We start from the raw sequence: 16,590 nt of genomic DNA on the forward strand, positions 1-16,590 counted from the left end.
ACTCACTATATATATATATATATATATATATATATAATAGCTATCCTGACAGGTGTGAGGTGGTATCTCATTAAGGTTTTGATTGCACTTCCCTGATGATCAGTGACACTGAGCATTTTTTATATACATATATACCTACTGGCCACCTGATGTGAAAAGCCAACTCACTGGAAAAGACCCTGTTGCTGGGAAAGATGGAGGGCAGGAGAAGAGGGCAACAGAGGATGAGAGGGTTGTATGGCATCGACTCAATGGACATGAGTTTGAGCAAACTGGGCGATAATGAAGGACGGGAAGCCTGGCGTGCTGACATGACTGAACAATACCTATTGGTCATTTTATGTGTGTGGAAAAATGGCTGCTCAAGTCTTTAGCCCATTTTTTCATCAGGATATTAGTTGTTTTGCTATTAAGTTGTAGGACATTACCCCAAGTTTTCAAATCTAGGGGACTGTGAGAGCCCTCTATCTTTAAAAGTGGAAAGGTCAGCACAGAGGCCAACTCAGGAAGTAAATGTGATGCATCACATTACTCTGGCCTTCAGTTTGGAGAAAGGAGTTGTTTTTCCAGCTCACCATCTTCTGCCTCAGGAGGCAGAACAAAGCTGGATGTAGGTAGAGGCGAAGAAGCAGACATAGCCATTTTAGGTTTTAAGGATTTGTTTCCTTTTTATTTTTCATCAGTATTTTTCACTTAATTTTTTTTACATCAACAGAGTTGGATTTAGGGTTCCCCAGGAGAGTAAGGGAGATGGATGGGTCCCTCCAGGGAGGTGCAGGGGAGAGGGCTGCGTCCAGCAAGTGAAGGATGAAGAGAGGGCACACTCATCCACTGGGCACTGGAGAAGGCAGTTCTTTGAGCACAGACATCAGAGTTAAACAGTCACCACCTGGTTCACTTTTACAAAATGGGCGTGACCACAGGGTGGGGGCACCAGACGCAGCATGAGGAGGCTGAATTCGGATTTTCTGTTTGTTTTCACTTTTTTCCTTTTAATTTTTTAACATTTACAAACAGCTAAAAACTACAACACATCACAGCTACAGTGTTGGGGGTGGAGGACGGGGGCACCCAAGAAAGCAACCACACGGGGCGGGCCGGGGCAGGGGCAGCTTAACCCACACGGGCTATCCTGTGCGGAGGGTGAGATGGGAAACTGAGGCTTCTGGTCCCTGCATTAGGGGTCCCTGGCTTACTGCTGAAACTCTTCCCACTTTGCAGGAGTTGCTGGGAAAGCCCGGTTCCTGCCCTGCCCCAGCTCCTTGTGCTTTTTGATCTGCTGGTTTGACTGCATACTGGTTTCTTTCCCTCCCCTGCTCCTCTGCCTGTGAGGGGACAGTCTGGAGGTGGGAGGGCAGCTGTGCTGTTCCTGTCTGTGCTGTGTAATGGGGAGAGCCTCTCACTCCAGAGGAGGCCTGTGCTTCTTGAGAGATGGGGAGGAGATGAACCTTGTCAGGTGCCCTTGGTTCTTGCTAGACTGTGACACTCTTCTCCCAGCCAGGCGAGGCTCCTCCCACCAGGCCAGGCTCAGAAACAAGATTAGGGGAGGTACTGTGGGAGGCAGGTACTTGTGTGTGTGTCCACTGAAATTACCCTTGGCTTGTATTTTAGAACAGTATAATGACACCCCCACCCCACAGCGCACGCACACACACACACATACATAAGTGTATACAAGCATTCACACACAGACAGTCCTGCTGAGCTGCCTCAGAACTTAATATATAAATAAATAAGAATCAGAAAGCTAATTTCATAAAATTCAGGCTTCTTGTAGCCCAAATTGAGGGGGAACTGGAGGCCAGGGGGCTGAGGTTTATTGCTACTTCCCCAGCATCCAACAGGAGGCATGAGAGGGCACTCTAGGCCCTTCCAACTCTAAGAAGTTCTTTTGGTCCACGGTCTACATCAAGCCCTAGCCCCCGGCATAACCACCTGCTTGTGGTTTTGCCAGAGCCCAGGCAGAGGGAACAAGGGGGAAGGCAGGAAGCCTGTTCTAAAGCCCCAGGAGCTGGGAAGAGCAAGGGCCTCTCACTAACACTGGGGGAGAAGGGCGGGGCCAAGCCTTCTCTTGTGCAAAGTCAGGGGTGGTAGGAGGTGGGAAATAGAGCTGCACCCCAAATCTGGGATGGAGGAGCCTTCCCTGTAGTCCCTGCCCACGGGGTCTCACACACGTGCGCGCACACACACACACACACACTCACGCATACATGGCTAAGACACTAAACAGGACGGGGGAACGAGGGCTCTGGCAGCCAGGATGGCAGGGCAGGGGACGGGAAGAGGGAATTGTTGGTCTCACAGTGTGCCTGCCACGCGCCAAGCCCCAGAGATTCCCTCACTGCAGCACCTGCCCCCGGGTCTCGGGCAGCTTCAGGGCCAGAGAACTCCCGAGGGCAAGAGCAGCTGAGGCAAAGAGGATGGGGGCAGCCTTGGTGATTCCCACAAAGGACGTGAAGATGCTGATCCCCAGCACAGCTGCCAGCTTACACAGGGCATTCAGGAAGCCGAAGGCTGTGGTCCTGCTCAGCAGTCCCCCAGCGCAGCAAACGGGATGGAGGGGCCAGGGAAGGAGACAAAGGAAGAGGCATGGGAGGATTTGTGGGGGAAGAGGGGCAGGTGAAGGAGAGGGCCGGCAGTGACCAGGAGGGAGAGGAAGAATGGAGCAATTAGAGAGGGGGGGTGCACACCAGGGAATACGGATAAAATGGGAGGCAAGGGGGAAAGGACACCAAAAAATCAGGTTAATAGTTAAGACTTCAAGGACTGAATATAAAAGCTACCAGCTTTAAAAAAAATAAAAATGCTACCAGCTTTTAGAAGAGAAACTCAAAGGGAATATGTGCCCTTATACCTCTAAAGACGCCTTTCCCCAGCAGCCCCCTTCCTCCCCCCATTTCTGTCCTGCCCTGCCCCCACCACATGCCTGTTACCTCTTATCCGAGGGGTAGAGTTCAACAGTCAACACGTCCAGCGCGTTCCAGGATGCGATGCTGACCCCCCCGAAAAGGCAGAGCAGAGCGATCATGGCGGACTCACTGTTCCCAAAAGACAGGAAGAAGCAGGAGACACAGGACATCACACTGGAGCCAGCTGGAGCCAGGGAGGAAGAAAGCAGCATGAGCGTGGCCATGACGAAAGCCACCCACAGCCCACTCTGTCCCTTCGACCAGGATGAGACACTTTCTTTGCCAGGGTACCCAAAAGGCAGGTTTCTCCCTCATCTCCAACCTCACTTACATTGTCTTTTTATTAACAGTATCAGTAGCAACCATTCCTCGGTGCAAGCTATGCACCAGACAATTGGATGGTTTACACACATTACTAATAAGTCACCCTCCTAAGAGGCACTGCCATCACTGCCATGTTGCAGACGAGACAGCTGGGTTCACAGAGGTGAGTAACTTACCTAAGAAGGCAGTGGAGCTGAGATTCAAAACCCATGACCCCAAAGCCTGTATCCTAGACCTGCTATTCTGTCCACCTCCTATCCCCAGAGGAGCCTCCTCACCAGACCCCGCCTGGTCATGCAGCCCCCACCTCCCCCCACTCCCTCCAAGCAGAAGACGTGAGAGACAGACCCTTCTCTGGCTAGGCTTTCCACAGACTAAGGTGAGAAGCCCAGTGACGGCCATGCCCTCCCCCCAGCCTCCTGGTCAGTTCTGGCACACCACCACCCAGCCTCTCCCCCTTACCAAGCATTCGGAGCCTGCCAATCTTGTCCATGAGCAGAGCAGACACGATGTTCCCAGGAAGCACAGCCAGTGTCCCCAAGAAGCTGACAAAATACACCATGTAGGCGCCTTCACCCGTCCCCGTCACGTCCAGAGGGCAGCCCTCCTTGTTGTGCAGGAATGTGCTGTTCACGAGACGGCTGTTCACAAACTTGTACTCAAACAGGTCTGGGGGCGAAGGCCAAGACAGGCAGACAATCATGGCACATGCGAGAGGGAGGCTACTATTGCTTATGCTCAGGACTCTGCCTTTGAGGGGTTTAGCAGGCGGGGCTCTCAGAATCAGTCAGGACACTATGGCAAAACATCAGATAACATCACCATAGGAGCTAGGATCCTTTTATGTCACAAAATGACCATAGTTTACCAAATGAAACAAGGCGCTTGGCTGTTTCTATGTTTTCTTAATGATGTCTGCTGCTTTCCTGTTCATTCTTTTTGTCTGTTCTAGCTAACTATAAGCAGTAGCAGAGCCATAAGTTTAGGATAAATTACTGAGCAAAATATTAAAAAGCCTTAGAAGTCCTATCCATTTTTTTTTTCCTGAAAGATAGGAAAACTCATTCAGCACTCCATTTAGAAGTGGGAAACCTCAGTCTAGCTCACAAAACCAGCATTTCATGTGCATATAGTTTGAGAATCCCTGTTAAAGAAAAGGATTAAGGCCCTGACTCCCTTTTCTCCACCAAATATCCCTTTTATTGTTTTTCTTTTTTTCCCAAGGCTGCTCTTTTGAATGATTTTGCCCTCTTCAAAAGTGCATTAATATCACAATATTGAGTTGTTTCAATTCTAGCCAAAAGCAAACAAACTTGATGTTTTCGTCAGATGTTCTACTTATTACAGAAAAATGACCAATTACCATTAGATTGTTGTAATTGCTGGTAGTAACTAACAGACCCCCCCTATCACCTCCAAGGCTCCGAAGAGCTCAGCTTGAGAACCCTGAGTTAGGGAATGAAGAAGGTTCCCTTTCTCCAGCTCAGGGTCCACCCAATCCTTTGGTCTGTCAGCGTCTAGCCATGCCACCTTACCAGTGTTATAGAACACGGTGTTGATGAACGTGCAGTTGCGGAAAAATGTGTTGCTGGATGTGACATCCTCAAAATAACACTCCTCAAACAGGGAGTCCTCAAAGGACACTGACTTCAGACGTAGCCCAATGAACCTGTAAAGCCAGGATGATGAAAGCCACCTTCCCCTCATTCTTACACCCTCCTCCCACACTCATGAAGTAACAGTGAAGTAAGACAGGAAGCTGCAGGGTTGAGAACAACCACGGGTCTTTGCCCCCAAACACCTTGTCTCTGAACCCCCAGACTCACAAAAAAGGCAAAGGGTAGGAAGGATGGAAGGGGTGAAGCTCAAAGATCCCCACATACTTGTCATTGAAGTACTGTCCCCCTCGGTGGATCTGATTCTCCAAAGTAAAGTTAAAAGTCACATGCTCCACACGTTCCCCGGGAAACACTTTGGTGCGGGCTGCATAATCCACGGCTTGGAGATGGCGGATCATGTCGGGAAACCAGACAGTCAGGCCATAGTAGCTGAAGCGTCAAGGGCAATGGAATCAGGGCTCATGGATTAGAACCACACAGTCCAGAAGGAGAAAGAAATAGAGGAGTCAGCCCATGATAGGACCGTGCTCACCTCCCCAGCCTCATCTCTCGCCTCATCTCATCTTTCACCAACTGCTGCGGTTGGGGGACTTCAGGTTCTTCTAACCCCTCCGCCTAGTGCTTCTTACCTCCCAGGCATTTGTTCTACCTTCTGTTTAAGACAGTCTCCCCATCCCACCCTCAGCCTAACCCCTCTTCATCCTTCAGGACGTACCTCCCCTCTCCAGCCTACCAGTGATCTGGGCTGGGAAGCCCGTTTGCCTGCTCCCAGTGTACATCCCCCACCGTGGCACTCTTACAGCTAGTTTGTCTAGCTCCTAGACCAAAACGTAACCCCCATGAGGACTGAGACCACATCTATCCCATCCCAGCAGAGCGCCTGGCAAGGAATAGAAACTTGATACTGTTCTGCCTATAATAGAAGTTTGCTGGATTAAGGAGTGAGGTAGAGGAGCCGGGTGGACTATCAGAGGGGATCCAAATAGCACCTTCCCTCATTATTCATCCCCTTCATTTCCATTTTCTCCACCTCTCTCCCAACCCACAGACCATCACATCCAACACTTCCAACCCACCCCACCCAGCTCCTCACCTGAATGACATGGTGAACCACACACCCATCATCATCAGAGTGATGCGGCGGTATTCTGGACCAAAACAAGAGAGGAAATTCCCCCAGACCTAGGCGGAATAGGACAGAGTCATATATGGCTGCCAGCCAGTAGTTCTAGCACCTCCAGATCCCAATTTTTCTGCCTTACCACCTCCCTCCAGTTCACGCATCACCCCCACACCCAGGCTCCAGCCCTGCCTTCCTCTCCATCTCTCCACCATCCCCTCCGCCATTACCTGCCCTCCCAGGCTCAAGGCCCGGACCCCCCAGCGCTGGTACCAGGTCCCTGTGTCTGACTGGATCTCAATCAACTCATCCTCCTGATGAATTGTCTTAATGTGGGTTACCTGGGGTCAAAAGAATGAGTGAGCAGTCACTTAGTCTGTACTTTCCAGCCCTTCCAAGTACCCCAGTTTCTCCTGCGGTAGCAAAGTGGGAAAGGGGAGGGAGACGTGATACCCTGAGAGATCCCACTGAGGTCTCAGTGTGGCCCAGGAAGGTGGGCATGAGTGGGGGGAGGAGTCCAGGGAGGGGCCAGGTGTGGGCACCCGGAGGACTGAGGGGAGGACTGTGGCTTACCGAGAAGACTCGCTCAGGATGCCCCTTGGCTCGCATGTTGGTGTCATGGACCTGCTTCAGTACCATCCAGGCCTCATCATGCTTCCCATTCTAGAGCCACAGAAACAGTCCCCACATCCGGGTCAGCCTCTCCCTGACCCAGGGCTACAGATCCCCCTCCCTCAACGTGACCTAGGGGCACACCCACCAACCACTCTGAAAGAACCCAAGGGGGAGCACAGCAGGAGTAACCAGGCTTGGGCAAGAGTCGGGGATCCCTTGGCACAATGGAAAGAGAAACTGAAAACTAGGGAAATGAAGACGATGGGCGAGTATGTAGTCAGAGCAGGAGGAGCATCCTCACCCTGCTGGGTCAGGGTAAAGTGGGGGCGGGGGGCTGTAGGATCCTCTTTTGAACCGTAAAGTCAGGGCCAGGGTCAGGACCCCTGCCTGCAAAACCCTAAGCCACCCATGGTGAAGCAGGTCCTCTGGTTTTAACACCCATGGAACTCCTCTGGAAATACATTCTAAGATGAAGGATGTGAGATCAAGGCCCCCCAGACCTTGGACCCTGGGAAAGGAAGGCTGCCACGTGGACCAGGCCCAGCCCATGGTGGGTGTTTGAATGCAGGAGCCCCTGCTGCCCTCCCCCCAGCCCAGCCCCAGCCCCATTCACCTCCAGGAAGAAACGGGGGCTTTCAGGCTGTGTGGTCAGAGCCCCAATGGCAAACACAGAAGGGAAAGCACAGACGAGGACAAAGACCCTCCAGCTGTGGAACTGGTAAGCAGACCCCATCTGAAAGCTCCACCCTGGAGAGGACAGAGTCACAGCGTCAGCAGAGAGGCCAGAGGCTATAGGGTCCTACCATAGGGAGCATAGGAGAGCAGAGAGTCTGGGGTATATTTTCTAGGGGCTGCTCACCATAGTGGGGGATGATGGCCCAGGCCATAGCGGCTGCGTACACTCCACCAATCATCCAAAACATGCAGAGCCAGCTCAAATGTTCCCCACGTTTCTCCTGTGCCAGAAACTCCGAGAAATAGGAGAAGACGATGGGGATGGACCCTCCGATCCTGGAGGGCATTGCAAGAATTCAGCGTTGGAAAATGGCCATATTCCTGATCCCATACCCCAGTGCTCTGTATCCCCAAGTCCCTTCCATCTTCTGAACGTTTTAAAGAGAAACTCCTTCTCACCACCATGCCCTATAAGCTCCCTCACCACCAGCCATCAGGCACCCATCCTTGGGACCCTAGGAAACAGGCAGGCAGGTCTCAGGGAATGGGAAGGAACAAACGTTGAATCTTGAAGATGACTACAGAGTTGGAAGGGAGAGCCGATACTCACAGAAAAGAGGGGAAATCCCCAAAGGAAGAAGAACAAGAGGAATCTGAGGAAGCCGGCCAGAAGAGAGCTGGGAGACAATGCAGAGGGTACATGCAGGTGGCACAGGAAGTGTAAAAGTTGGGTGGCTCAGGGCTTCAGAGTTCTGGCAGGTGTGGGTATGAACAAGGTTTGTTGTTGAATGCAGGAAATATTTATACTCTGGGAAGGGGATAACCACAGACACCCAGGGGTGAAGCTGAGCCCCACTGGGTCTCTTGAGGGAACCAGGCTCAGAATGGGACTAAAAGGTAGGGTGGTGGACTTGGGAGTGAACCAGATATGGAATGGCAATCTGGACAGACAGTAGACAGGTCCTGGACAGGGAGAAACTGGCCTGAAGGGAGAGGATTTCATTCATTCAGCTCACACATATTTGAGGTACAGCTGGTGTGCCTGGCACTATGCAGGGCCCTAGAGGCATAAAAGCAACCAAGGCGCAGCCCTGCCTTCCAGGGGCTCATGAGGCGAACACTCACCCGACCCCAGAAAGGAGACGGCAGAAAAGGAAAGTGCCATAACCCTGGACGAAAGATGAGAAAAAGGCGAAGACGCTGTTGACTGAGAGTGAGATGAGCAGACACTGTCTTCGACCCAGCCGATCAGCCAGCCCTCCCCAGAGGAAGGCTCCCACCATCATGCCCAGGTAGACAATGAGGCCTGAAAGAGGAGAACAGAGGCAGAAGGGGTATGAGCAGACACACTAAAGTTCTTCCACTCGCCAGACATTTAAATGAGCTGAAACTGCAGCAGCATGGACAGAGGATCTGAAGGACTTGTAGGAGCTAAGTATACCCAGAGATGAGATCAAGTGAGAGAGAATGCATTACATGAGCAAAGATGGAAGGTCATCTCTGCAGCCTGGAGGTTCAAAGGCAGAGATGCAGACACGGGACAGCCCTAGAATTCTCCTTTCTTTCCCTCATTCCTTCTTGCTCACTCTCACTCTCTTGCTGTCTCACACACAGACACATACACACACACGCATACACAATACACCCATCTCTAGTTTGCCTGGAATGAGAAATGGATCTGCCTAGATTCCCAGATCCTCCCAGGATCCCCTCTAGCCTCTCTGACTTGATGCCCTCCAAGTGACAGGAGGTGGCTCTCATGTTCCCTGGGAAAGAGGCTCCATTCCTTCAATCCTCCCAGGAGATCACACACAAACAAAAGTGAAAATCGCTCAGTTGTGTCCAACTCTTTGCGACCCCATGGACTGTAGCCCACAGGCTCTTCTGTCCCTGGAATTCTCCAGGAAAGAATACTGGAGTGGGTTGCCATTTCCTTCTCCAGGGTAACTTCCCGACCCAGGGGTCAAACCCCAGTCTCCTGCATTACAGGCAGATTCTTTACAGAGTCACCACGGAAGCCCACATATAAATTCATTTTTTATTCCTTCCAGTTCCAACACTTCTGGTCCCAAAACTCCCCTGTTCCTTTCTTCCTTCATAAAATCAGAGTTGGAATTGGTCTTAAAAGTTATCTACTCTAAACTCTGCATTTTACCCAGGCCCAAGCCCAGCCCGAGGGAGAAGGAAACTGCCCAAGATCTCGTGGCAACTTGGTGACAGAGCAAGACCTGATCCCTTCTGAGGGATCCCCTTCTAGGGGATTTCCTCCCTTGGGATCTCCATCAGGAAGGGCCATTAAAGACCACTTGCTGGCCCCTGAACATTCCCAATGCTAACCAAGAGCAAGTGTGACCAGCTTCTCTGGCTGGATTCTTCCCAGCCCCCCACCACCCCAAACTGACTCTCCTCATTTAAATCAGGGAGTTTGGATACTGCCTTCTTGTTCCCCCCCAAAAGGGAAGGAATCAGGATAACAAGAGGAAAGGCTTTGAAGAAACATTAAATGGGGGTCCATCCCACCACAGCCGTCTCCTACAGAACTAAGCAGACCACCCCCCAACTACAGGCCCAAGCCCCAGCCCGTGTGCCTTTTCTCTTGCACAGGCAACCTCACCATGACCCCGCCTCCAGAGGAGGGTGTCAGGGAGGGGGCAGTGGAGGCGGAGAACACAACAGAAGAACCCTGAGCCCTCCCGGGGATATCTTGGGGCCAGGGTCCTCAGGAACGCAGTGGTGAGGACAGGAGCAGCTCTCAGGCACAGAGAACTGATCTCCAGAGTTTGGGGCGGGGTGGGGCTGTCTTACCCAGCATGCCTTTGTTGGAGTCAGACAAGCACATGTCTTTCTCAGCACTGGGCAGCACGAAGCCCACCACGAAGACCTCGACGCCGTCGGCCATCAGCGCCAGACCAAGCACGAAATAGAGTGTCCACTGGAAGCGGCCGTGGCCGCACTCCCGTAGGATGGCTTCATACTGCTGGGCTAGTTCTTCCCGTTCTTTCCGCCGCTGTGCTTCTCCCCGCCCCCCCGGGGGACCCTCCCCATCACCCAAGCCCCCCCTCACTCCAGCCAGGGGCGCCCCATCTGCCATCCGCTCGCCTTTGCCCCCAGACTCTGCCCGGGGGATGCCCTGATATTCCCCCTCGTAGATCTCATCATCCTCGTCGTGGCCCTCCGTGGCATCACTAGATGCGCCACCTTCCTCCTCATCCTGGGCCCCTTCCCCGCGGTAATAGCCATCAGCAGCGGCAGGGAAGTCATCATCATCGTCCTCCTCCTCAAAGCGGGAGTAGGATCTCCGGGAATATTCGTCCTGGACTCTGTCTAGGCCCTTCACCACCTTCTTGGCTGCATGCTTCTTGACTTCCTTGGCAATGTCTTTGGCCCCACGGATGAAAGCTGCCCGGTCTCTGAAGCCCTCTTCCATGATGGGGCTTTGGGACTACTTCACCGAATCTTCCCCACTTCCTTTTTCTGATTTTGCGCAAGGGCTCCTGGAGTCAGAAAGACTGCTTCCCCGAGTTACTTAGATGAAGTGTGTTTGAGTAACTCTGGGCACAGAAAAGAATGTAGGATCTGGCCAGTGAGTGTCAAGGAGGGAAAGGGAGGGAAGAGTTTGGCCCACACCCAGTTCAGTTGGATGCATTGGGAAGGAAGAGGGGCAGAGGGAGGACGGGAAGGGGAGGGGGCGCCAGGTTGGGGAGGCTAAGCTGGGGAGCCAGGATAATGCAGAAAAGGCTGCTACTTCTCTTCCAGGAGCCTCTGGAGATCTAGAAAAAGATAAGGGAGAAAAAAGGAGGTTGTGAGGCCTAAGACACTGAAGAAGGCCAATATAGCAGTCCTGCTGACCCAGAGCCCCACCTGGGCCTTATGTTACAGAGATGGCCTGCTGGCCTCAAGCCGAACTCAGGAAAAAAGGATGACTGTCTGGGCTTGCTATGGGCCACTCAGTATACATCCCTTACTTTGACCTTGGAGACCAGAGCCATGGGATTTGCTCCAAAGTCACGATCACCTACCCAGAGCCCATCTCCTGATCCCTGGCCCCACTTCAAGAACAGACCCTTTGTTTTACCACCCACCTACCAAGGATAAAAGAGGAAATAGAGAAACCAAAACTCCCTTCTCTAGTCTGGTCCGGGTTTCTTACTGGGAGCAGAGTTTAGGGGGAACAGATAGGACAGCTGAATCCTTCAACCTGTTGCCTTCGGACCACTGATGGCATCTGAAGATGGGGCTTCCAAGGTCCTTCCTCAGGTTCCATGTTCGTAGGCTTCACAAGGAGGAGTCTCCTCCCAACAGAGTTCAGTGGGTGAAAACTCAGCTTCCACAGTCAGACAGACTTAGATTTGACTTCCTGTTTCAACAGCTTACTAAGTGACCATGAGCATGTCTCTGATCCTCAAAGCCTTAGTTCCCTCTCATTTAAGAGGGGGAAGTAAGGATTAAATGACATCATGAGTATAAACTCTTTACCATAGTGCCTGGCACATAACAACTGATGAATAAATATTAATTACTCTTTGTGGTGATAGTAATGTGGTAAGATGACCTCCACTCCCTCACAAGACGTTAGAACAAAAGCCACCTGTGGATGCTCTTTAGGGTGAATGGCAAAAAGGGATACTGGCAAGGAGAGAGCTGGTTCAGGGCAAAGCACGTGACAATCAGATGACATAAGTTGAAATTCCAGCTCTGCCATTTACTAACTAATCTTGAGCAGGTTCCTGAACATCTCTAAGCCTCAGAGTCCTTATATTTAAACTGGGGATAATAATCTCTATTTCTCCAAGTTGATGTGATCATTTAATCTCACAACAGAACTTCTATTAGTTTCTTTCCTTCCTATTAGATTGAAAACTGTGAAAGAAGCAGCAAGAGCAAAGCAGGGGGTGGTCACATTCGGATGCTGTTGTAACCTACCAATACAGAGTCCCAAGACCCCTCTGTGTTCAAACAAATGCCAGCAGCTGGACCCATATTGTCTGTTCCAGACAAACAGTGGAAGACTCACAAAAAGGGAGACCTGGAATCTGAGGTCATGGGGGAAAAAGGGCAGACCAAAATCTAAAAAAGAGGTGATGACTGGCTTGCCACCTTCCTTCAGGATGTCATAAATGGGCCCCCTTTCACTGGTGGGGTAGGGGTGGAAAATCAAACATACATTTCCAACATGGGCGTCTAAGGTCTATAGTTGTACCTCCTTCCTCCATGGCCTCCCTTTCTAATCCCCCTTAATCCTTTCTGCTCCTCCTCCAGGAGTCAAGGAAAAGGGAGTCCATAAATACCGCATTGCGTAGGAGCTGATATAGAATGAAGGGGGCTTGGACCTCCCCTCCCCCACAAAAGACATCCTCCAGAGGCAAGCAAGCATGGGAGAACCCCCTCTTCCTTCATAGAAGCAGAGGAAGCAGGACTAGATTCTGATCAGAGATCATTCCCTAAAAATATCCTGCTTCATTCTGTTCCCACCCATCCAGGGCCTTCATTAAATGTCACACATACACTTACACACACACACACACACACACACACACAGTGGCCCAGGCAGAAGGGGTAAGTAATGCTATGTAGTCCAGAAAGAAGCACTAGCAAAGCAGAGCCCTACCCCCTCAGGTCAGATGTGAGCAGTGGACCACGATGACCAGAACCAGTGACCCCTATGTCACCTTCTTTCCTTGTGGTTCAAGGCCCAAACCGTTCCCCATTAAAGAGAGGGAACAGTGGAATCCCCTTTCTGCATGCAATTTTCTTGCCTCACCGTTCCTTCCCAATTAGGATCTCCCCCCAAAACCCTGACGCAGGCAGATGGACCCAGCAAGAGCCATGCCCTGGGTTTGTTTACACTCTCCATCCTTTAGAGGAACGGGAAGGGTACAGAAGGGCCCCAGAGCCACAGCAGGATGTGATGGCTCAACAGCCAGCTCCCCCAGGGCCAACAAGCCCAGGAGGTCAGGAGGAAGAGAAAGAACACAAATTCTTCAAGCTGGTGAGGAAGTGGTGCTATTTTTAGCCCCCAAAGCAGCACAGGGTGGCTAAGCTTGTGGGAGGGAGACAGACTCGGAGAGGTAGAGGTTAAAGGAGACAAGATTCAGGGTTACAGGGGCCTTTAAGGTCGGTTGGCTTCACCTGATGGGAAAACATGCCCAGGAGATTTTCTGCAGAGGATGGGGGGAGGCGGGAGAATCTGAGCAAAGGCTTCCTTTCAGGATAACTCAGTCAGCCCAGGATTGGTTGTGGGGTGGGGAGGTCCAGAACCCCTCACCTCCATCAAAGCCCCTGACTTTGGAAGCCACCTGGATTTCCCAACCCACCCTAGCCCAGGTGGCAAAGTCGTTAAGAAGCAATCACTTATCAAAACATTCACGGATGTGGGGGAAAGAAGTGCTGGAGCACCCCTCCCCACCACTGCTGGGTAACTGAGCCTCGATCCCCACCCCAGGACAGCCAAGGCTGCACCACCGCTGTCTACACGCTACCCTACGGTTTGGAAGATGGAGTCTCCACAGTTCTGATGGGAAAAGATCAAGGTGTCAGCTGAGGATGTCCAAGGAGGAATTCGGAGAGGCAGGGACCAGAATGCAAGGGGAGACCTTCACGCGCACGGGCATAGAGACCGCCCCTGCCAGCATCCGCGGCGACCCTCCCCATCCTGCCCTACTCTGGTATAAGAGCGGAGCCCCCAGAACTGACTGAACCCATTCTCCGAGCGCCTCCCCTCACCCTTGATTCTGCTGCTGGACGAGTGCCCATCAGCACTCAACACCCCTTCCCCGCAGCCCGGAGCCACTGCCTGCCTCCAGCCCCACCCCCAACCGTGTCCCCAAGCCTGCTTGTTCACCACCTCTACCTACCCAACGTTTCCGTCCACCATTCCCTTTCTTCCCTCCTTCATCTGCCCTTCCTCCACCAACCCGCTCCCCACACACTCCCCACAAACCCGACCGCCCCCACCGCACCCGCAACCCAAGTCCAGGCGCACTGAGGCAGCACATACTCTCCCGCCCCAGACAAGGTCATCCATCACGCGGGGCGGGGGGAGGCGGGGGCGCGTAAGATGAGTTGGGAATTGGAGTTTGAGGGAGCCCTATTCCACCTTACAAGCCCCCCACCCCCGTTAACATCTGAGGAGAGTGGTATGGATCCGGTTACGGTAGAGAAAAACACCCCTCCTCCATACATATATATGTATAAATATGTGTGTGTGTGTGTATATATATATATATATATATATTTCCTTCTCTGATCAGCACAGCAACCGCCATAAACGTTCATTCAAACCACCAGCAATCCCCTCACCCCTGATGAGGGACGGTCACCCTCCCCACGAGCAAAGCATCGGAGGATAAAATGGCTGCAAGGCAAGGCGAGGATGCTTCTGCCCCGGGGCGGGGTGGCGCTGAGAGGCTGAGAGAGGGCTCTCACCTGGGCTGGGTCCCCCGGATACGGGAGTCCGGGTGAGGGCGGGGGTCCCGGCAGCGGGGCCGGCGGCGGCGGCGTCTGCTCCGGGTGCAGGGGGAAGCAGCAATGCAGACCTGCCCCCCCCAGGCTCCGGCCCCGCCTCCGCCCCCCCGAGGTGAGCATCGGGAGAGACCATTGTTGGGGGGTGGGGGGTGGAAGGAAACAGAGGGTGGGGAGGGCCCGGGGCTCCGGGGAGAGGCGGTGAGGGAGCCGGGGGGCTGTCACGGGGCAGCTGCACACGACCCCAGCCCCTGCTAGGTAAAGGCTAAAGGATACGAGGAAAGTAATACTGATGCCAGGAAGGCAAGTGGGAAGACAAGGGCGACGGTGAGCGAGGCAGCCCCTCCCTCAGCGCCTCAGTCCCAGACTGGCAAGACCCAAGAATTTTAGGGACTCGCTCTGCCTTCAAATCGCGTCCCTTTCCCTTCCTCACTGTTCCCAGCCAAACTCCCAAATCTGGACTGCTCACACTCCAAGTTTACCTGGCTGTTTCAGAGGAAGCAAGAATAGCAAAATGTGGTTTTTATCCTGAACTGCCAGAGAAGGAAACTCCTGGATCCTTATTATCTCTTTCCAGAGATAGCCCAGACTATTTATTTACAATCAGACCTCCTTGTCCTTCGTTCTGCTGGTGACAGAAGAGGTTGAAGAAACTGCAGGGGTTTAAGGGCATCTTCCCTTCCAATTATTTGCTTCTTCTTCTTGTTGTTTAGTCCCTAAGTCATATCCTACTCTTTTTCTACCCCACAGACTAACTGGCCAGGCTCCTCTGTCCGTGGGATTTCCCAGGCAAGACTGGAGTGGGTTGCCATTTCCTTTCCCAGAAGATCTTCCTGACCCCAGGGATCAACACTCATCTCCTTCGTCTCCTTCATTGGCAGGTGGATTCTTTACCACTGAGCCACCAGGGAAGCCCTAGGTATTTGTTACAGTGACTCAAAAAAAAAAACAACCAACCTCCCGCAGTACTCTTCCCCACTTTCTCTTACCACATACACACACACACACACACATACACACACACACACACACACACACACACACACACACACACACTTCTGCTTCCAGGGCAAGAACGAGGTGAATTGGTTTCAATTCTTTATCTTTCCTTTGTCTCTGTATCAGTAACCGGGGCTAAGAGATCCAAGGCATACCACTTGGTGAACATATTAGCTTCAGAGATGAGGGAAGCAGAGTGCTTTGGAGATGCTCATACTGAATGTGAATCTACCTATTCAAGGTAAGGCCTGGGATTATTTGGACAGAGCACTGACCAGGGTTCTCACTTCCAATAAGCTGTGGGCCCTTGGTCAAGTTCTCTGTCTTTCTGAACCCCAGTTTTCTCATCTGGAAAATGAGGGGCTTAGAGTAGATGCTGCATTGGATCTCTTTTATATTTAATAATGTGTGATTCTGTTCTGTTAAGCACAGAGGTTTCAAAATGTTGGGATACGTTACATGGAGAGGGCTGGCAGACTGGGTGTCCCCAACCTCACAGGCATTTTTGGTGCTGAATTTACCACTGACAAAGATATGGGTCTCTGGAGTTTCACAAAGCTACATCTTGGAATACTGTTTTGTGCCAACAAAGTTTACAGTTTACTAAAACGTAAAGCCATAATACATAAGCGTTAATTTACAGTGAGAAATTTAACTGTCACTCACACTGAAGGAAAACTCCTATCTGCATGTCCAGAACATTCTCTCCCTTTAAACCAAGTCAACAATAATGTCAACATATAAATGCACAATGATAAAACCAAAGAGGAGGAGTTGTATCTTTAATGGCATCTGGCCATCCCCATCAAGGAGTCGTGCCAATGGGTTCAGAAAACTCTTCTTGGCTACGATTCTCCACCCCATCTCT

General features: G+C 51.9%; 1 protein-coding gene across 2 annotated transcripts; it reads right to left on the reverse strand.

Moving 5' to 3' along the window:
• Positions 1 to 763: 763 nt before the first annotated feature.
• SV2A (synaptic vesicle glycoprotein 2A) lies at positions 764 to 14,824 on the reverse strand. Of its 2 annotated transcripts, none has more exons than XM_088835714.1 (13): positions 14,688 to 14,824; positions 10,068 to 11,032; positions 8,388 to 8,568; positions 7,447 to 7,598; positions 7,201 to 7,334; positions 6,546 to 6,635; positions 6,203 to 6,313; positions 5,946 to 6,034; positions 5,117 to 5,281; positions 4,769 to 4,902; positions 3,696 to 3,902; positions 2,934 to 3,093; positions 764 to 2,522 (listed from the first exon to the last, which is right to left on the reverse strand). In XM_088835714.1, exons 2-13 carry the CDS (start codon positions 10,687 to 10,689, stop codon positions 2,339 to 2,341), a joined length of 2,229 nt encoding a protein of 742 aa, XP_088691840.1. In that variant the 5' UTR covers positions 10,690 to 11,032; positions 14,688 to 14,824; the 3' UTR covers positions 764 to 2,338. The 2 variants fall into 2 exon arrangements, with proteins under 2 accessions (XP_088691840.1, XP_055259439.1); XM_055403464.2 differs by lacking the exon at positions 14,688 to 14,824 and adding an exon at positions 11,461 to 11,691.
• Between the last annotated feature and the right edge of the window lie 1,766 nt (positions 14,825 to 16,590).

The sequence above is a fragment of the Moschus berezovskii genome, chromosome 4 (genome assembly GCF_049115385.1).
Source record: "Moschus berezovskii isolate FMDL1 chromosome 4, NW_MosBer_1.0, whole genome shotgun sequence".
In the NCBI taxonomy this organism is placed as follows: domain Eukaryota; kingdom Metazoa; phylum Chordata; class Mammalia; order Artiodactyla; family Moschidae; genus Moschus; species Moschus berezovskii.

What these genes read in the sequence shown, in the direction of transcription:
- SV2A (XM_088835714.1), bottom strand. Translation starts at nt 10,689, where the DNA reads ATGGAAGAGGGCTTCAGAGACCGGGCAGCTTTCATCCGTGGGGCCAAA. An exon ending in TGGTTCACCATGTCATTCAG is followed by an intron (nt 5,282 to 5,945) that starts GTGAGGAGCTGG and finishes TTGACGCTTCAG; the next exon opens with CTACTATGGCCTGACTGTCT. An exon ending in CTCTACCCCTCGGATAAGAG is followed by an intron (nt 2,523 to 2,933) that starts GTAACAGGCATG and finishes ACTGCTGAGCAG; the next exon opens with GACCACAGCCTTCGGCTTCC.